The following is a 21,491-nucleotide window of genomic DNA, read 5'->3' as shown; positions in this document are numbered from 1 at the left end:
ACTGCACTTTTTGTTGTGAACTTCTGACAAAGAGCACATGCCTTAAGTACCCCTGAGCTAGTTTTTTGAGACATCCTATTTGTCCGAGTCCACTTTTAGACTGGAAGTTCCAAGCAGGCTGAACAAGTTAAGTATCCTGCTCACTGAACTTGCACCAGCACTAGCCCTGTGCCACGGCAGATTGGGGGGGGTTCATCTCTTTTTAAAATTTTTATTTATTGATTTTAGAAGGAGGCAGAGACAAAAACGTCAATTTGTTGTTCCACTTACGTCATTGGTTGATTCACGTTATGTGCCCTGACTGGGGATTGAGCTCACAACCTTGGTGTTTCCCAACCACCCTCTAACCAACTGAACTACCTGGCCAGGGCTGGGGCTTGTCTCCTGCGCGTTAGCACCATCTGGGGTTGAGGTCCTGGGAAAAGCTCAGGGCAGGCAGCTAAAGTATGATGGTTCGGCGCCCTCTGGTCCAGAGAGCAGGAAATGGAGCCATGGCTGGCTGTACAGAGGAGTGCCGCACTCATAATAACCACCTTCCCCCCGCCCCCGCCAGAAGAAGCAAAACTCAAGCCACAATATTAAGGCAGGGCACCCACACGTCTCCCCAGTTTCATACTGGGACACCGTCGAGTCCAACTAGTGTTAAAGGTAGCAAGCACCTGAGCCGTGCAGCCGCACTGTGGAGGGCGGAACCCGACCGTGATGCCACGTAGCCCCTCCCCTTTCGGGGAGGAGCGGGATCACGCGAGGCTTTGTTACGCAGGCGCGATTCGCAGCGAAGGTGGAGCTGGAGGCCTCCTTGGGGGTTTTTGGGAGACAGCTCAGCCGCCATTTTGTAGGATTTTCTTCGCAGCGGCTGGTGTGGAAAGACGGCGGTTTGGCTTCGTTTTTCAACCAAAGAGCTTTTTGCTTTTGCAGAGGTAAGACTTCAGGTGACGTGTGCTGGGTTGGGCGGCTTCCCACCCTTTTTCGGGTTTCGGAGTCAGGTATCGGAGAGACGCCCGGGGTCGGGGCCTCGGCGACTGGGGTTCCTTCGGGACACAGCTCCGCTGGTCGCCTTCCAAACCTAAAGGTGCGCAGGTCTTACGTAGATTTAAAGCTTTGGGGCAGACAGACCGCGGTTCTGCCGTTGTCTCTTCCCTGAGGGCCCTGGCCACACACTTAGCAGCTCGGAAGGCTGGCTCCTCCCGCCCCGCCGGAGAGAGCAGACGTTTGGGCCAGGGCGAGCCGCCTTTCGGGGGTGCGTTGTTAGAGAGGAGTCCCTCCCTGGAGGCCTGGCCTCGGGCGGCCGTGGCCCTGGTTCCCGTCTGTGCGTGCGCCGGCGGCCCGGGCCAGGTGCGCTGGGGTGGGGCCTGCGCGTCCGAGAACCGCGAGGGCGCGAGTCCGCGTAGTGGAATGTGCCCCGCTGTGAGGTAGCAGCAGTAGGGACGGGTTTGTCCTTCGTGCGGCACTGGTTCCCCGCAAGTGGAGCATCCCGCCGTGGCCGCACGCGTGCATTTCTGACACTTATGCAACGCACTTTCCTGGAGGAGCCGCGGTGCGCTGCGCCGATCCTTGGGAAGTAGCCCTCCAGACGGACGAGGCCCGCCGTCTGGCTTTTAAACTGTCCCTGTGGGATCGTGCTCCGTACGCGCGCCCACGGGCTGCTGGTTACCTGTTAAAGCTGTCCTCCGGGAGCCACGTAATCGTAGCTCTGACCTTTTCCGACGTCTTTTTATCCATGTGCAGAACATAAAATTGTCGGGCGTTATAGAGTATTAAAGGGCAGTGAAGAATCAGACACCCAACACGGATATGTGCGTATGAATCCACTGTGTTTGAAAGATACCTCGTGATTTTAGCACTCAGGATTCTTTACTAATTGGAGGTAGTGTAGTAATTCTAGGTAGTTTTTCTTTTACATGGGAGCCTTTCACATAGAATGTGGGTCCAGGAGTCTTCTCTCTGCCTCCTGGGAAAATATTTCTGAACGTTAGTGGCGGGGAAGGGAGACAGACACTTCCTAAGAGCTGAATTCAATTTGCAGTAGTGAACTCGATTAGAGAAGAACAAATCTTCGGCTCTCTCAAGATGCTCTTTCGAATTTTAGTTTTGTGCACATTGATAACTTTGGTTATTTGTGAAGCCTGCCGTATTAGAGGTGAGCTGGTTGGGCAGACTGAGAGTAGAAGAAAAAAATAAAACTAACGCAGACACATAAGTTTTTCTGATTCATCATCAGAGGTGGTAATTTTGCCTGGCGTTATCAGTGTGCTTAACAAAGCTGCCTTAAAGAGTTTCAGATGTGGTTAAAATACACTTTTATTAGTTGAAGGTTCAAAAGAATTCCACTAGAAATGTGTTTATGGCTCTTTTGAAGGTCTTTTTTTTTTAACCTCATTTGTTTGTAGTCATTCATTTCAGTTTCCCGTACTGAAGTGATGTCAAGCCAGAATGCTCACTTATGACTCCCAGTGACAGCCCAAACGAGGCTTTGGGGTTTTTGTTTGGCCTGGCCCTGCCTTCTCTTCCCTTTTAAAGCTAGCTACATAACCAGGGGTTTGATGGGCATGGGATTTGAGTCAGCGAGAGAACTGAGTCGGAAGATTCACTGGCATTGGGCTCTGATGGCAGATGCATACATTTTCTTAGGGAATGCCTCCCAGGGGAATTGAAGCTGCCTCATTTCAAAGTCTTTTTTAATGTTTGCAATCACTTAAGTTTCTTACTTAATTTTGTTTACTTCATATGAGGTCATTTGGGCGAGCTGAAGGAAGGTATCCGTTTCACCGGTTCTCAGCTCCTTGCTGAGTTGTGAGGCTCCCCCTGCTCAGTGCAGTTTGGCCCGTCACTGTTAGAAATGACTGCTCTGAGAGGGGTGACAATGGGGAGAGGCAGTAAGGACCACAGTGTCTGAACACAGATTCTGAACTTGGAAGGACCCTACGCAATAGAAGTTATCGATGGGGTCGGGGAATTGTCCCCATTTTCGTCTGGTTTCATTGTGACCACGCGTGCCCTTGTGGATTGGTTTCTTCGGTGTCACTCCAGATCTACAACAAAAAGGTTTCAGTTTTAAGAATACCTGCAGGATGACCTGAAAATCTTGTTAGAGAAAACAAGTTAATAAAATTACCTTTCTTTTGGTGTTAAGCTTCTCTGTTGAATACATTGTTCTATTCACCTCTTTTTATTTTTTTCGAAGCTTGGAGTCATTTTAAGATTGAGAGAAAGGAATTCTCATGTTTGAGAAAAAGAAGCTTCATTGATGGCTGTATACTTTTTAACAGAGTCATCTGTGTTCCATGTCCCTGAGTGTTTTGCCAAAGCCCCATGACACTCGTGATAGTATTTCCCTTTAGATTAGTTCACATGTTAAAGTTAACATATTTAAAATAAATGATATCAATAACTTAATTAGGGGATTGCTAAAAGTTTACCATAAAAAGAAGGTAATGATATAAATGAAAACCAAAAAATGTCATTAATTTCTGGCTAGATATTGTTGTCTACTGAAGGCTCTAAGCCTGAACCTTGGCTCTTTTTATGTTTTTTAAATGTTAGTTAGCTCTGACTGGTGTGCCTCAGTGAATTGAGTGCTGGCTAGCCTGCAAACCAGAGTCACCAGTTTGATTCCCAGAGAATATGCATGGGTTGCTGGCCAGGGCCCCAGTAGGGGGCGCTCGAGAGGCAAGCACACATTCATGTTTCCCTCTCTTCCTCCCTTCTCCCATCTAAAAATAGATAAATAAAATATTTTAAAAACTCTTATTTAGTGGGTGTTAGTTGTAGGCAAGTACCTAGCTGAGAATTTATCCAGAAAAATTGAAAGAAAATATATTAATTTCTCACAGTGCTATTCATCATTTAGTCCTAGGTTTACATGCATGCCACTTGAAATCATCTGACATACCAGTGGAGTAGTGCCCCATGCCTTAGGAAACGTTGCCTACAAAAGATTTTAGAACCTGTGTGACGCCATGTTCTGGGTGTTTATATTTAAACAATGTTAATGTATATTTTATTTGCTAAGCATAACCATCCATATCCTCCACAACTCTCTTTTTGTTTGCGTTAACAGATGCGGCATTCCAAAAGAACTCACTGCCCTCATTGGGATGATAGAGAAAGCTGGGGACATGAAAGCTACAGGGGAAGCCACAAACGGAAGAGGAGGTCCCACAGCAGTACACAAGAGAACAGACATTGTAAACCACGTCACCAGTTTAAAGAATCTGATTGGTAAATTGAGCTAGTAGCATTTTCACACTGATAGTTTCGATGATTTATTTTAGCTTATGTAGTTTGATTGACAATATGATATGTCATGTCAAAACTACAATATGATTCAATAAATATTCAGAAAGTATTGCATGCCTGCTGTAGGCAAGACACTGTACAAGGGTTGAAGCTACAGCTCTGAATAAAACAAGGATTCCTATCCTTGTATCTGGGAGTGGTGGGAATAGGTAAGTCCTGGCTGCCAGCAGGGACTTACCTGTTAACTCTGTGTCTTATGTAGGGACATAGTGATGATAGGACACACAATCTGTGCCTTCAGCTTATGTGCAGCGGGGACATAGGTACGATAGGGTACTTCTGTAGTATTCCGTGAATGAGGTAATGAGGGGCCGGAAGAGGATAACTCAGTGCGGCGGGGGGGCATCATGTACTACTTAGGTGTGTTAAAGTACATTGGGGAGCATTCACTTATACTGTGTTCTATAGGTTATTTTTGTCAGTAGAGCCGGTGGATATGTTTGAGATTTTTCAGAAGCCTGCTCATTGTAAAAACCATTCCTTTGCATAGATAATAACCAGTAATTTAGGAAAGAGCCTCAGTAAAATGTCTAATAACGTGGTTTGTTTTATTGTATTTTTACTGATGTGAAATTTGGAATTCTATATGAATTCCACGATTTATATAGAATTAGAGGAATTTTAAAGCTTAAATATTTAAAGAAAGGCCAGGAGAATAGTTTCTTTCATCCTGTCCTGCATTATTTTTCTTTTCTCGTTTGTTTAGTTGTTACTATGTTTTCTCCTTGTTTTGTGCTGATGTTCCATTGGGACTGTTTTCCAGATTGCTTTCTAAATTAGCCAGCTGGGGTTACTTTAAAAAACTGTGTAACTTTTTCCTTCTCCATCCTAAAACACATTTGTTCTATAGAGTAGTTCTGTGGGCTTGTCAGTAGTCAGGGCAAATTGGTCATTCTTCCGCACACACCGCTGTACCATCATTGAGGAGGAAGAGGGTGGGTTTGTAACAGGATTTCAGTGAGCTCATTAATATATTGTAGAAGAACATCTGTGCCCTAATAATAAATACAAAATGTTCTGTAAGGCTTAATAGAAACTGATCCACCCAGGTTTACTATACATTGTATATGTAGAAAGGAAGTGTTACTCATTTGTCTTCATAATTAATTACATAAACATGATACTAAGCCCAGTTAACCACAAGGCCAATAGCTGCTTTGACATTGGCACCAGAGATATCTGGTGGTAATTACTATCCATAATCTGGAATATTCCAGTAGACTTTTTGAAGACTAAAAACTGTAAAAGGATATCTTTTATAATATCATTAAAAATGCAGAAAAGTATAAAGAAGGTAACTTTGGTAGGATGCTAGTATCCCATTGTTTGGATATAAATTACTTCTAATTCTTAAAATATCTTTGATACAAATCTTTACCTGTTTTCTGAAAATAGATTCTAAAAAGGGATATTTTCAAAGTTAAAGGGTGTGAACTGTTAGCTACGTATTAATATCTTTTTTGGAGACTTATGGACTAAGTTATACTTCTCCAACATGCTCCTTGCCTTTGCTGCCCTTGGCTGTTTTTTCTTTTCTCTTTTTTTAAGATTTTATTTCTTTTTGGAGAGAGGGGAAAGGAGAAATGGAGGGAGAGAAACGTCAATGTGTGAGAGGTACAAAGATCAATTGCCTCTCACATGTACCTGTCAGGGACTTGGCCCACAACTCAGACGTGTGCCCTCAGTGGGAATTGAACTCGAAACCTTTCCGTTTGCAAGCCGGCACTCAGTCCACTGAGCCACACCAGCCACACCATTTTGAAATGCCAAATGAAATTTTTAATTTCTAGTGAATTTGTCCACTGTCAAAATTACTGACCACTTGAACGCTCTTTTTTTATTCTTAGCCTATTTTTTCTATTAGAGTATGTTTTTCTTACATTTTATTAGTTTTCTTTATGAAAACCTACTGTATATCAATTATTTTACCCTTTCTGTGTATTGCAAAGCGTCTTTTCTGATTTTTTTGGCTGTTGCTTGTGATTTGGTATTCCTTCCTACAGGTTTAAATCAATCAATTATGCACAGTAAGACTGATGTGGCTTAAATACCACCTATGTATATTAGGTTGGCTAAAAAATGTTTAGTTTTTTTCTGTAAAATAAAAGACATTTTTATTTTTACAGACTGTCAAAACGCAGTCTAACAAAATTGTTCCAAATGAAGTTAAAGATAACTTAGTGCTGGTAGAGCCATAATAGAGGAAAAACCAAATGAGATTTTTGGTCATCCCAATACTGTGGTAAGAATTCTTAAATGTTTTCCTAACGTTAGGGTATCAGGCCTTAAAAGAGTGATTCTCAAACCTTAGTGTGAAGGAAATCACCTGGGAGTCATGTTTAAAATGCGTGTTACAAGATTTAGTTTGAGTATGACCTGGGGTCCCCCTATCTTCATTCTTAATAATTCTGTATTTTGGTATTGCTGATAAACCACCCTTTGAGAAACGCTATTTTCAAGTTCTTAGTCTGGCATGCAAGATTTTGGATGGTCTGTTTCCAGTTTATTTACCTATATTCCTGTATGTGAAAATTGCTCTTACTGGAATTGTCTACCTAAGAGTTTCCTGAGTAATGCACAGAGAAACACATCTCTAAGCCATTGTGGCTAAAAGTCCCCTGTGAATGCAAAAGGGTAATGAGCCATGCTTCTCCCGGCATTTCTGTCCTCCACTTTGTCCAAACCTTGTCTTCCCTTAAAGATGCGACTCCTTCCTTCTTTTTTCATCAAGTCTTCCCTAATGGTTTTCAGAAATTTAAGTGCTTTGCTGTTTCTTTTATGACCCTCAGCACTCTTGCAACATTTCAGCATTTCCTGTGTCGTTGAGCTTTATTTTTACATGTATAATCTCAAGCTGTCCATTGTTTGTTGGCTGGGTTTTCACTGTGTGTATATATATCTTCTATAGGACTGTGTGCAAATAAAAACTAATATCCGTAGCCTCATTGGTCTTGGCTATTTTGAGGGTCTACAGTGAAAACTTCACTACATATTTAGTGAATATTTTTAGAAATTAAAATTTTCATCCTGTTTACTCTGTCCATAGCCTTTGGAATTCTATGCACTTTATATATAGTCTCTAAGCCTTGGTTGTTACAGATTGAAGAGGTCCTCCTCTTTTTAGTCTTATCTTCCTAGTATTACTCCACTTCGTGTTTGTTCTATAGATTGTTTATGGATTATCAGCAGTTCTAATAATTTTAACATTATTCCAGTTAAAGACTGTGTTTTTTTCTGATAAAGATTTTGGACTTTTATGGGGCGGGTGCCTTTAAGAATATGGTAGTTTCTAGGTTGATCACTCCAACAGGTCCAAGCCAACTGATTAGGTCGCTGGCCTAGATCCACAGTCTTACCCTGAAATCTTGAGTTGTTTTCCAACACACAGAACTTAAGACTGGTGCTGGGGGAAGGGAAAAGGGAGTCCCTGCATCTCCACAGCCTGTATTTAATGCCAATTCTGTTGAGCCTATTCAGAAATGCCTCTCTATTTCTGCCTAAAGCAGCCACTCCCATCTCTCCTTCTCCAGAAAAAGTGACATTACATCCTGGGAAAAAAGAGAGAGTTGGTGAGGGCAGTCCAGTCAGCATTGTCACTCCATTGCTTGTCAGGATTCTTGCAGCTGATCTGTCTGACTGGGTGGGTGTCCTCTCCCCCAGTACTCCATGCACGTCCCTCCTGAAGCTTCACACTCTGCTGAAGGGGACACTCAGCCTGGGTAGAAGGGGACAGGAAACTGAGTTAGTTGAATGTATGTCCTTTTCTTTTCATCTGATTGAGGCTACTTCAGTGGGGTACACTGACTTCCTACAGTCTGATCCCTGAAATTCTTTACCAAGTTTGGTTGTGTTGGCACATTTCTTGGTAAAATAGGATCCATATCTTTCATAGATTTTCAAAGGGGTCTGTAGATTCAGACGTTAACTACTGTAGCAATAAATAATGTTGTTTTCTATGAGAGTTCATGTGTATTTTGTAATAAGCAGCCATAACAGGAATTAGAAATGCAAAAGGAAGTAGGGTGGCGGGTCTCTTAACAATACTAGGCAGAATTACAAGATCCCTGTTCTCATTTAAGGGGGATATATGTTAATGTTTTCGGTACATGAAGCAACCTTCAAAGGCTATTTTTGTGTGTGTTTTTAAAGGAACAACAGGAAACCAGAAATACTAAGAGAGGAGATAGGGTAGGTGATGTGTGTAATAAAATTGGTCCATCTAATCACAGACTGTGTACTACAACCCTTGCAAATCATTTTCTTTTCTAGGTACTTTAATGATCTGTGAAATGAAACACCTGGAGTATACTTAAGATTCCTTCTAGAGCTAATAACACCACCTTTTATGAAAGAACTCTCTGTGCCAGAGATATCTAAAAATTACATGAAAAAAAAGAATTTTGTGTGCCTATAATTTGCGTGGCTCTGTGAGGAAAGAAAGCTCAGGTGCAGATGCATATATCATGAGACTGATGCAGTCTTGCGCATTTTTTGGTCTTTCTCCAGAATGCAAAGGGTCACTTAAGTGAAGACTGAACATAATGGAATGATTTGGCTCAAGCTTTGTTCTTTGATGTGAAGTGCTTAATGGCAGTTTATATAATAGAGAATTAGGAACCCATTTGCTTATTGGTTAAAGGAAAATTATTCTTAGGTTTATGATAAGTATAAATTATAATTCATCAGTTTGAATTTTTTTGTTATTGAGTTAGCTTTTTAAGCCAGGAATTCTTGAGAGAATTTTTTGAACCACATTACTCTAGGATGAAGAGAGTAATTTGAAGTCTTTTGATGTGTTTGCAGTCATTATTTAGAAGCAAGGTCTTTGAATGAGAGAGATTATCGGGACAGGAGATATGTTGATGAATACAGAAATGACTACTGCGAAAGATACATTCCTAGACATTATCACAGAGATGTGGAAAGCAGTTACCGAATCCACTGCAGTAAATCTTCGGTCCAAAGCGGGAGAAGCAGTCCCAAAAGGAAGCATAACAGACAATGCTCAAGCCATCAGTCACATTCGGTATGAGTGGTTTCGTTTTTATTTGGGGTGGATACGTATTTGTGTTTAAAGCTCTTAATGAGCCAATAAGTTTGAAAAATTTATATAATACTATTTGTGTATATTGTTTATATTACTTGAGTTCTTAAAGGAAACTTCCAAATTCTTATAGCTAATCTGTATTTATTGGCTAGTCCTCATTTGCCCAAATTTACTCATTTTCTGTAGACCACATCATGAGTTTCTTGATTTTAATATTAAAAATGTTCTATTTTTATGTTTTGTAATATGATGTAATGAAGTAATGAACCCCCCATCTTTCATTTTGAACATTTTTTCTTGCTTTAAAAAAACTTCTTTCTTGGTAGTCGGAAACCTAGACAGGTGCACTGGTGGCTATACTTAAATACCCGGTATGTCGCACAGTCCCGTAGCACAGTGCGTTGTCTGTGTCTGGTTCCGTTGAGGTTCTGAAAATGGGTGCTGAGTGGGCAATGTATTTTTAAAAACTTGCCCTTTTATTTTTACACTCAGACCTGTTTGATCAGTAAACTTTAAAACATTGTTTTCTTCAAGTTTTCAGTAAAACTAGCTTTGATTAGATTGAACATTGAAATTAACTAGCCATTACTTTTTCCTTTTATTTGAATCATGTATATTTTAAAATATTACTAAGTAAGTAATTTCAGCTAATCTTGGACATTATAAAACATTTTTCTGTCAAATTAGACATCTCAAACTCACAGCATATGCTATTTTATAGCAAGAGATTAATAGAACATGACATTGCATTCTTTAATTTCAGACTTCAATTAAATCAGTATTTTAAAGAAACAATTGTGTTGTTTTTTTCTATTGCCACTTTAAGTATCTTATCTGAAAATCTGTTCCTTGCCATGTTTTTCTTCTGTAACATAAACTGTGCCCTGTGAATTTCTGGGGACTGAATTTGAAATTGCTCCTGCCAACTGTTCGTGGCCTGGTGCTTATCTGAATGCCTGAATATCTCCCCGCTGAATGAATTGCGTATTCTGCCCTGAATTCACTCTGATATATTGATTGGCTGGACGATCTTGGTGCTGCCCACTTGCCGTTCCAGAAGAGCCACCGAAGGAAAAGATCCAGGAGTATAGAGGATGATGAGGAGGGTCACCTGATCTGTCAAAGTGGAGACGTTCTAAGAGCAAGATGTATAGAATATTTTTCAACACTTTTTAAACTTTGCAGACAGAATAATCTTTTTAAGAATAGTTTGTCAGCGGGGGGCTAAAGAACTCTTCATTGCTTTTTTGTTTTGTTTTGTTTTTTTGTGGGTTTGTTTGTTTGTTTTGTATTTCTTCTTTTCTGTAGAATTTAAATATTTCTAAAGTTCCAAAATAATCAGTGGAATTTGAGATTAGATCAAGAAAGATAGTTCTATCTAATTGTCTTTGTAGCAGCTGAAAATAAAATAATTTGAGTGCTGAAATCTTAGTTATGCTTTGATAGAGATCATTTGAAAGTATTCCACGCTTAAGCATTCATTGTTTGAATAACTAGTAAATTGTGCTCAGGTACTTACACTTCTTTCTCCCCCCTCACTTTAGATGAAATCGTGGACACTTTGGGTGAAGGGGCCTTTGGCAAAGTTGTAGAATGCATTGATCATGGCATGTAAGTTTGTGTGTGTGTGATGTTTTTTATTTTTATTTATTTATTTTTTGAGCATTCTGGTATGTTTGGGGATGAAGGATCCATAATAATGAACTGATGTTTTAAGTAGTAACATGTTTTCCTGGGAGGTACAAATACTCAAAATTTTTTGAACTCTGGGCATGATTTACTTTATGTGAGTATGAATTTTGATTTAAAAAATGCTCACAAGTTCTATCAGAAAGAGCTGATTGAAATTAGAGTCGGTATTCAGGTGAAGAGACTTTCCCAGAAAGAACTTCGGCCTATAACCTTGTATAAGCGATTTGGAGTGCTCTCTGCTTTTGAACCACAGAGTCAGTAAAGCATGTCTTGGTTCAAAAACCTTTATTCCCAAAGGATAATATTTGCACAATAGAATTAACTTCTTAAACTATAAAGAAATTATATTACTCAAAAACCTGCAGAATGAGTTAAGCTAAATCTTTTGTGATTTGACCCTGTCTACCTCATTGTAATATTTTCCTCCAGAACCCTATTCTATAGTTTGCAAACTTTTCTGTATGTGAACCTTTTAAAACAGTTCAGTGAAACTACATGTTTCTAAAATGACCCTTAAAGTTTTTCATTATAAAATAGTTGGATATAATTTGTATCTTACTGTAAGAATTGATTTTTTTCATCCTTTTTTTTTCTTTAGCCTATTTCTTTAAATGTCTTAGAAGGAATCGTAAATGTTATAACCACTTGATACTTGCCACCATCCATGAACAAACTCTTTTTTAGTGCTTGGGAATGTTTTATCCTAGAGCTTATTTTCGTTCCACTTTACATAGAACATTATTCTAAACATTTTTTATTATCACTGTATTCTCTGCAACAAAAATGTGGACAAAAATTGAAATTTGAAAATATTTTGAAATATTTTCAGACTTACAGAAAAGTTGATAAAATAATTCAAAGAATTTTCATATGCTTTACCCATAATCCCCAAATGTTAACACTTTACAGTATTTTCTTTATTACGTATACATTACATACGTTATATTTTCAAAATTTTCCAGCAAATCTATGGCCCTTATTCAGGTTTTACCAGTTGCTCTATTATTGTCCTTTTAAATTTTCTTGAGATTCTAAGACTGAAACTATTTTCTGTTTCAGTCCAGATACCAAACGTAGGGATGTTATCAAAATACTTTTTAATAATTTATCTGCCCACAGCTTCATTGGGTCCTTGTTGAAAGCAGCAAATTGGAAACTAGCAGATTTGGGGAAAGATTTGCTAACTAGTCATTGAAAAATTTGTTTGACTCAAAGGTTTTTCATGGTCTAGGGCACATACCTTGATCTAATACAGGCATGTGGGGCATAGTGAACAGAGGCTTGAATTTTGGCTCATGTTTTCAGTGATTGGATTTAGGAGGACAGAAGGCAGTTGGAGATTTGGAAACCTGTTTCCTTACATCACTTCTGGCTCTATACGTCTTAGGAAGTGTTAGGTGCCCGAGTCTGAAGCTCCTGTTCTGTACTGGAGCTCTTTCTGTCTGTCTGCATCAGTGAATGTGCTAGGCATTTTCTTGACTTCATGATTTATTGCCGATGTCTTTTTTTGCCCATATGTTCCCTTTTCCTTCTAATTTTGACAAACTGATAGCTGTCTTTCAGGGTTTGGTTGGGTGTCCCCTCTCCTATGATGAAGTTGGAGCTTCCTTAACCCCCAGTGGTTTGGCTCCCCCTCCTCTACTACACAGTACCTCATACCAAGCACTTCTAACCTTTGATAAACTGCTCCTGTGTCTTTTTTCATTGGACCATTGGGGCCTAGGGACAAGCACTGCCTTTTCACCACGAACCTGTCCACTGTCTGCTGCAGAGTGGGCCTAGCCTGCTGAATGAGCCAGTGCTTTCACCAGTATTTTGGTCTGTTTGAGGTTTATATTTTTATTTTTTTAACTTTTGTGTTAAATTTAGGTGAATTTAAAATCATGGAGACAAACATTAAAATTTATAAGTATTAAGGGAATCATTCATATAAAGTGCATTGTTAAAATGTTTTCAAAAGATGTTATGTGGAGTCTGGTATAATATTTTAGAAAAATAGCATAGAGTAATTGATGCTTATGAATTGTTTTAGAAAAATAGAGTAATTGATACTCAGATTATTCTTTAAAGTATCATATTGCTCCTATACACTTATCATTTTCATCTTAATTTTGTTTTTAAGGGATGGCATACATGTAGCAGTGAAAATTGTAAAAAATGTGGGTCGATACCGTGAAGCAGCTCGTTCAGAAATCCAAGTATTAGAGCATTTAAATTCTACTGACCCCAATAGTGTCTTGTAAGTAGAAACTTGTACTATGATCCGTCATGTTATATGAAATAATGAGAATTCTGTGAACTGAATTATTTTTATTTTGATCCTGTTTAGCCGATGTGTCCAGATGCTAGAATGGTTTGATCACCATGGCCATGTTTGTATTGTATTTGAATTGCTGGGACTTAGTACCTATGATTTCATTAAAGAAAACAGCTTTCTGCCGTTTCAAATTGACCACATCAGGCAGATGGCATTTCAGATCTGCCAGTCAATAAATTGTAAGTATACTTGATAAATCTTTAAATGTCAGAAAATTGAAGTTTGTTATACAAGTAACATACCAAAACATGGTCACTAAAAATGCATACTGTAAAGATGAAGTTCTTCTTGACCCCCAATACCCACCACTGATTATTCTTCTACCCCAGTACAGATTAAATTTATAAGTGAAACTAATAATGTGTTTTTGTTCTCCTGTAGTTTTGCATCATAATAAGTTAACCCATACAGATCTGAAGCCTGAAAATATTTTATTTGTGAAGTCTGACTATGTAGTGAAATACAACTCTAAAATGGTAAGTTAAAACTTGTTTTAATTTCGTGGGTTCTTTGTAATTAATTTAGCTTGGTGATCACTGAATGAGGGATTTCACTTCTGAGGCTCATTCCATCCTGATACTTAATCCCAAAAGGATCATCTTTCTTTGCCTTTCTCATGGGGTTATGTTGAGAATTCAAAAATATAATTCACATGCAAGCCTTTCAGGTAGTGCTGTAAAGGTTTCTCTTTTTTTTATTTTTTGATCCTCACGTTTATTCAACTGTATCTTTCTAGAAACGTGACGAACGCACATTGAAAAGCACGGATATCAAAGTGGTTGACTTTGGAAGTGCCACATACGATGACGAGCATCATAGTACCTTGGTGTCCACACGGCATTACAGAGCCCCAGAGGTCATTTTGGGTCAGTAGACAAGAGAGTTCTGATGCTGTAATTGAAGAGCTTTTTGTTCTCTACAGCTTTGGTAGGAGGGAGAGTGATTTTCTTAGTATTGTACAAAAAAAATGCTTTGCTGTTTTCATAACAGTTTGGACATTACTGTAAATATTTTTCCTGAGTGGGAAAAATATGCCACCTGTAAAGGTACTTCAGGTGGTGGTTATTTGGAACAAGTTAATCTTACGAGCTCATAAGAGCAGGCTCCATTGGCTAAGTATGCGGATTTGAAGTGATGCGGGTATCTAGTTTCCTGTTGTCACAGAGCATGGCGCGGATGCAAATCCTAGAGGTTGGGATAGCAGACTTCTCAATATCGGGTGGTAGGGAGGGCACAAGGAATAAAAGAGAGGCTAGTCTGAAAGAGAGCTTCTTTTATAACCCTTGACATGAGAATGGAAAGGAAAAGGAGTTCAGGTGCAAAGTTTTACACTAACTGGGAACCCAGGAAGGGAGCATGCATCACAATTTAAAGGTTAGAGACCAGGTCATGGCAATACAGCTGGGAAGTTGGGTGGTTTGGGGGCTTGGAGACTGGGAAATGTTGAGATCACGTGCTGCAGGGAAATGAGTGGAACAAGCTTATTGTTTGACCAAAAGTAAGGTCCAGCTGACGTTAAATAATAAAGCATTTTTATAAAATTATTTGTTTCCAGTTTTTACCTTTTTTTGGGCCAATAGGACTTGGTAGTTCAGGGATAGGAGTGTGAAAAGAAACTAATGATGTTTGTCTACATAGAGGATTGGTGAAGGGGTAAGGATATCAAGAATACTATGGGCCCCAGCTGGTGTAGCTTAGTGGATTGAGCACAGGCCTGCGAACCAGAGGATCGAGGTTCGATTCCCAGTCAGGGCACATGCCTGGGTTGCAGGCCAGTTCCCAGCAGGGGACACATGACATGCAACCATACATGGATATTTCTCTCCCTCTCCCCTTCCCTTCCCCTCTAAAGATAAATAAATAAAATCTTTTTAAAAAAAAATACTATGTAGTGCTGGCCAATAGAACTTCTCACAGTGATGGAAATGGTTTGTGTCCACTCTCCATTTGGTAATTCTTAACCACTTGTGGGCTGAGGAATGGAATTTTAAATATTATGTTAATTTAAATTTTGGATTAGAATAGCCACATGTGGCTTGTAGCTACCATACTGGCTAGCACAGGTTTAGAGTTTATTTTTGAAATGGTTAATAGGATTTCTGCTTAGTATGGTATGAAAGAAACTGCAGTGTTACAGTAATTTACAAAGAACATCCATGGTTGAGGACCAAAGGCTACTTACTATGAGGGTAAAGGAGTGTAGGAAGAGATTGTGGACAGGGAAGAATTTCCAGAATTTAAAAGGAAGTAACTTGCTGGGTTTTATCAACTTAAAAGTCAGAATTTTCCCCACATTTTAACATGGGAGATAAACACAAAACAACTGATATTCTGTTACTGTTCTGTTTGTGTGGGTGTATAAGTAGAAGTTGTGTTCTAATATCTGTTCTAGTGATAAGTACTGTGAAGGTTAACAAAAATGAGTAAATCACAGTCAAAGACTTTGAACATACAGAGTCCAGCAGAAGTAATGCCTATTTGAGTGTGGTTGGTAGGGCAATAATATGGGTTTAATAATTTATAGTTTTAATTTGAACATTTCACCTAAAATGTTATATGGTATGCTTGAGTGTGATATTGTTACACAATTAATAAGTAAGGGGCATTATTTGTGCTGGACCCTATATTTTTTTCTTAAATTCAGTGATGTTATTGAAAGTACTGAAAACCTCTTTTTAAAGTAGATGTTATTTACACGTTATTGTTTACTAAATATTTGGTGTTTAAAAGATTAAACTATCCCTGTGGTTTATTCTGTTCATCTCTCTTTCAATTAAATGCAGACTTAAGAACACTGGGTGTTTCATTCTTCCCAGAGTAGTATTGCCATACGCAAACTCGGAAGGAGGAAGGGTGTGACATGCATACACAGCCGAGAGCACAACACAGGTCTCTCTGTGTGGACTGTAAATGACTCTGTAATTCTGCTTGTAGGTGAAACTGCGTATGACACTCATGAGTCTTACTTGTGTAAAACTGTATTATTTTCCGGGAAGAAGTAAACTTAGGCATCAAGTTTATGATAATGATAAGGGCTCAATAATTACATTCTGAAAATAATTATTGACCTGTATTTGCACTACCATGTAAAATTTCCTAACCAACATGAACTGGTATAACAGTGCCCCCATTGCACAAGCACTTCTGAGACTACGGAATATTTCCAAAAATCAGTAGTCATATCGATACTGGAAATACTTACTAGTCCCTCTCATTTTATAGAAACTGCCCCCTCTCCCAGGTTAAATGCTGTGATTTGATGAAAGGGTATGGAAGACCATGAGAACATACTGAATAATGTTTGATAGAAAACTAAAAATGCAAACTAGGAGTGTATTGTTATACTCTCTGAAATGAACTATGTAAAGAGATTATACATAGAGAAGGATGTAGTAAATTGGTCATTAAAAACTGTTGTGTAATAAAATGTTTTTGTTTTTACATAGCTCTAGGTTGGTCTCAGCCTTGTGATGTTTGGAGCATAGGGTGCATTCTTATTGAGTATTACCTTGGTTTCACAGTCTTCCAGGTATGTGTTTAATAAATACCATTTAGTTCAATGTTAAAGGCATGTGCAGTTTGGCTTCCACATCGAAAAGTTGCCATAGTGTCATTTTAAGACTGAAACTTAGATATGCAGAATGGTTATCCTTCTCTAAAACCATAGTTGAGTGAAGTATACAACTCTTGGTGAATGGTCACAGTTTTTTTACATGTGATTGGAGTTTTTAACACATGTTCGTACTGTGTGTTTCCATTTTTGTAATTCACTTTCATAAATTTATGTTAGCGTTACTGTGGCCAGTTTTAATTCTGTTCTGGATATATTGACTGTCAGTATACCCATGAACAAGTCACTTAATACTTTTTATAGAAGAATTTAGGAACAGTAAGTTGTGTTTTATTCTAAGTGTTAAGCTTCTATGACACTGGAGGTTCTAAGTGTATCAGAATTAAAAGACATAGCTTCAAGGAAAACTTGCAAAAGATGGTTACGGGAAAACTTTACAGTATGTATAATGTGGTATTTGCTGTAAATGGTTCAGTGTCGAAAGTAAAGTGGGACCCCAGGAAAGGTGATCAGTTAAATTTTCTTAGAGGCGACATCACCAGAAGAAGTAGGGAGTCAGAGCCAGTGCTGGAAGGAAGCGTAGGGGTGTGTTGGGAAACTAGGGAGTGTGGCAGCCGTGCCACGAAAAGAACCCGAGTCTGCAAGTGGGTGCAAGTACCAGAGGGTCCTGCTCCCGCCAGTGAAGGAGAGGTGGCGCTGTCAGTCTTGTATAAATGGGGAAACGGCGACAGTCGGCAGTGGACTCCTTCTGGGGCCTTTATTTGGAGATTATCCCTCCTGGGTTTGGGGGTAGTAAAGTGTCTCTTTTATGAAAACCTTACTTTGGTCTGCATTTTTGCCCTCAAAACGTTCCTTAACATCTGTAATCTAAAGATCTTGAATACTTTAGGTGTTGGGACCATCAAAGAACTTTAAGTGGGGTTGTGATGTGACCAGGGAGTTGCGTTCTTTTTGTGGTTGTGTGGTGGGGGTTCAGAAGATTCTGGCTCGTGCTGTCAAGGTGGATTGAAGTTACGGCCGTGTAGGGTGGGAGGAAGCTGACAAGTTTAGACTCATTTAGGTGGCTGTTGACAGTGTGTGTGTTCACTGCTTTGGTTTGTCTCCTCCTTAGAGATCCTTTTAAAGGGACTCTGAATTTGTTGGACCATGGTTGTCAGTAAGCTCAAGGAAGCAGTGTCTGGTTTTGTTGTAATAAACTAGGGTCAAGAAAAAGTTAGGCAGAATGCGTGCTTCCTTGTAGTGAGTTTGTGATTATAGATCCCTGAGGTCTTAAGTAAAGTGCAGATTATTAACATTGTTTTGAGATAAGGTTTATATTTGGACTTTACCCTCCAAAATACTCTTCAACTAAGAAACTTTGTTAAAATGTGGAGCTAGTACTTGTTCCTGTCTTAAATGAAGTACTTAATATTTTTAAAGCAGTGAGCAAGGCAAAAAACAGTTGGTAAATTTTAAAAAGCATTACACACAGCTTCTGCTTTCCAGAACAAGGGTTGGCAGGCTGTACCCTGCCTGATGCCTGCTTTAAAAAACAAAAAATAGACAGCAGAGACAGATGACGACCAGCCATGCCTCAGATATTTACTTAATTCCCTTTAGAGGAGAAGTTAGCCGGTTTCTGCTCTAGGGGTGTCCCGTTCAGCTGTGGGGCCTTCTCCCCAGTTCTCCTGGAGCTGGGCCGGGGCTCCGTCACTGAGTTTTGACTTGGGGTCAAAGCTCACTTTCCTCATTTATAAGCTGTGTGACTTTGAGCTAGTACCTTCAGTTCTTTGAAACTCATGTTCCTGTGCACCTAGTTCAGGGTGGTCGTGAGAATTGCTGGGACTGTGTTTTTATTACCTGGAATTAGTCATTGTAATGTGCTTCTATGCATTGGTGGTGAAGGTTAGTTCTGGTTAAGTGACTGATTAAATGAAGAGACAGTATTCTGGTAATCTTCCCCAGTCATCTTTCAGTTAAAAAGTGCAAGAAACACAATAAATAAGGAAACTGTTCAGTTTTATGTTAAGTTATGCACCTCTGCCTTACTGGTTCATTTTGATAGACTATTTTATTGGGTTTACAATACAACTCATTTGGCATTGTTCCATATTTGAAGTAGAGTGTAATATAAATTGTATGAACTGTCTAATTCAATCCTTTTATGCCAGTAATATTTTCTTAATGTTTTTCTTTATTATGTGTGTAGGGAAATGAAAAATGCTAAAAGTTTTTTCCCTACGTTTTTCAGACTCATGATAGTAAAGAGCACCTGGCAATGATGGAACGAATATTAGGACCCATACCAACACACATGATTCAGAAAACCAGGTATGCCCAGAGAGTGAAGCCCTTTGCTGAGTATGTGCCGTAGCCTGTATCCAAACTACAGAAAAGGGAAAGTGATGCAGTATCTGCCTGTGACCTAGTAACCAAAGGGGTGGTTTTTACATTGACGTTAGCCTTTGCGTAATTGTTTTTGTAAGTTGATACAACAGTAATGCATAGCGCAGTAGAGAACTTGATTTTGGAGTCACAGCATCCTAAGTTGGAATTCCATACTGTTTCTAACCAGCTGTATGTCCTTGGACAAGGCACTATAATGGCTTTCAAACACAGCTGCACCTCAAAAGTTATCCAGGGTGTTTGTTTAAAGATTCCCAGCCCCGTTTCAGATCTGGGGAAGTCAGGATTTACAGGAATGGATGCGGGGGCTTCTTGTCGAAGCTGGCTTTGTTTTCTGCATGCAAGATTAAGGGAGACACTCTGTGAGCCAGCTAGTATGTAATGACTACTAAGCTTTTTGAAAATTGTGTACACACAGAGGTGTTTATACTTCCCTCTGTCCAAGAAGGAGCAGGACAAATGTGGATCTTTTTCTGTTATTTTTACTGATCAGACTTCTTTTTACCTATAGAAAACGCAAGTATTTTCACCACAACCAGCTAGATTGGGATGAACATAGTTCTGCTGGGAGATATGTTAGGAGACGCTGCAAACCCTTAAAGGTAAAAGAAAAACAATTTGAAGGTTTAAAAAAATGTCTAAACTATTACAAATATCTTTCTAAAATCAAAAGATTTGATTTGATTTTCTCCCTCTCCCCTCAGGAATTTATGCTTTCTCATGATGAAGAACACGAGAAACTGTTTGACTTGGTTCGAAGAATGTTGGAATATGACCCAGTGAAAAGAATTACCTTAGATGAAGCATTGCAGCATCCTTTCTTTGACTTATTAAAAAAGAAATGAAATGGAAGTCAGTGGTCCTACTGTATACTTCTCTAGAAGAGATTGCTTAAGACTGTGTCAGTCAACTCTAAACATTCTAATATTTTTGTAAACATTAAATTATTTTGTACAGTTAAGTGTAAATACTGTATGTTTTATATCAATAGCATAATTATCTTGTTAAGCAAGTATGGTCTTGATAATGAATGAAATATAAAGTTAACTTTTCTTTTTGAGATTAACATTTTTAAAGACCTTTGGAATATCCTTTGTGTCCAGTGGTACCTGTGACTGAGCTCGTCTTTTGTACACAGAGGTTGGCTCTTCGAAGTGATTCTTTTGAGTAAAAGGAAATCTTGACTACTTTAGTCTTAATGAATATTATTTATTTACCTCAAATTGGGAACTTTCCTAGCTTCAGAAGTTTCTTCTGTAATTGTTGAACAAGTAATGAGTGTTTATAACCATGTAGGCAGGTATTGGAAATCAGAATCCATAGGAAATGTTTATTTTTGGCATTTCATTGAATTGTAAGTATTACGCCTGTCTCCTTGGGTGACATCAGTAGCAATAAGGAGCATCCGTGGAAAGCCATTTGGTTGGTCCACCGTGACAGGTTTTTAATAAAACCCCAAAGACAACTTCCTCTAAGATAAAAGTCTAACAAGAAAGTCAGCTTGGAAAGTCCTGTTTGCCATGAGCTGTGTAGTGAGTCACGAGGAAAGAGGTGTTCTGACGACCGGGGGTTCTGTTTTTTCTCAGTCCCCCTACGTCTCCTGCCCCCCAGTCCAGTGCTCCAGCCTGATGGCTGAGGGTCTAGTTTTTAATGCCCAGCCTGGAGGAGTCTTGAAGATGCCACACTTCTGTGTCTTCATCAAATGAAGTAAATAGTTAAACTTCAGCCTGTGAGAATTAAGCTTATTATCAAGCAGTTCATGTGTATCCATTTTCAGTGGAGGGGGAGAAGAATGATTTAATTGGAAAACATTTGGGGAAGAAACTTGCAAAAAATTCCAGACACTCCTTAGTTGTTTCACGTGAACTTTTTGTTTGGCTCTAGGTATTTTTTCTTACTGTTACCTGTTTTCACATTAAAACTACGTGATAAATGTTACTTAGTATAACAAAACCAAACTATTGATACTGTTCAGTCTGCCAAGTAGGAACTATTTTTTGTTGTAGAGTTTATAATTGGTTGTTGAGCTACAGGTTTTTTAAAAGTTACCCCCATTTTGTAAATGCATTACACACTGACTTGAGTTTTATCTGTTAGTGTATTTTAAAAATAAAATGCATGAAATTTTCTTTTATGGCAAAGAGTGAACCTGGGCCAGGTTCCTTACATTATTCACCGGA

The 21,491-nt window shown here is 39.1% G+C and overlaps 1 protein-coding gene across 4 annotated transcripts; it reads left to right on the top strand.

Annotated features, from left to right (window-relative positions):
- The first annotated feature begins 687 nt into the window (after positions 1–687).
- Positions 688–20,503, top strand: CLK4 (CDC like kinase 4). 4 transcript variants are annotated; one of them, XM_037060885.1, is made up of 13 exons: positions 790–920; positions 4,061–4,221; positions 9,103–9,325; positions 10,404–10,494; positions 10,891–10,957; positions 13,161–13,277; positions 13,368–13,534; positions 13,737–13,831; positions 14,092–14,221; positions 16,802–16,884; positions 19,157–19,236; positions 19,823–19,913; positions 20,016–20,503. In XM_037060885.1, exons 2-13 carry the CDS (start codon positions 4,061–4,063, stop codon positions 20,154–20,156), a joined length of 1,446 nt encoding a protein of 481 aa, XP_036916780.1. In that variant the 5' UTR covers positions 790–920; the 3' UTR covers positions 20,157–20,503. The 4 variants fall into 4 exon arrangements, with proteins under 4 accessions (XP_036916779.1, XP_036916780.1, XP_036916781.1 ...); XM_037060887.1 differs by lacking the exon at positions 790–920 and adding an exon at positions 5,036–5,104 and having other exon boundaries at positions 4,098–4,219; XM_037060884.1 differs by lacking the exon at positions 4,061–4,221 and having other exon boundaries at positions 688–920.
- The last annotated feature ends 988 nt before the right edge of the window (positions 20,504–21,491 follow it).

Source organism: Sturnira hondurensis, unplaced genomic scaffold, assembly GCF_014824575.4.
Source record: "Sturnira hondurensis isolate 20B ecotype Veracruz unplaced genomic scaffold, ASM1482457v3 Scaffold0012984, whole genome shotgun sequence".
In the NCBI taxonomy this organism is placed as follows: domain Eukaryota; kingdom Metazoa; phylum Chordata; class Mammalia; order Chiroptera; family Phyllostomidae; genus Sturnira; species Sturnira hondurensis.
Note: the sequence above shows the minus strand (reverse complement) of the source record. Positions and strands in the feature narration are given on the sequence as shown.

What these genes read in the sequence shown, in the direction of transcription:
- CLK4 (XM_037060884.1), top strand. Translation starts at nt 703, where the DNA reads ATGCCACGTAGCCCCTCCCCTTTCGGGGAGGAGCGGGATCACGCGAGG. An exon ending in AGACGTTCTAAGAGCAAGAT is followed by an intron (nt 10,495 to 10,890) that starts GTATAGAATATT and finishes CCCTCACTTTAG; the next exon opens with ATGAAATCGTGGACACTTTG. An exon ending in TGAAATACAACTCTAAAATG is followed by an intron (nt 13,832 to 14,091) that starts GTAAGTTAAAAC and finishes GTATCTTTCTAG; the next exon opens with AAACGTGACGAACGCACATT.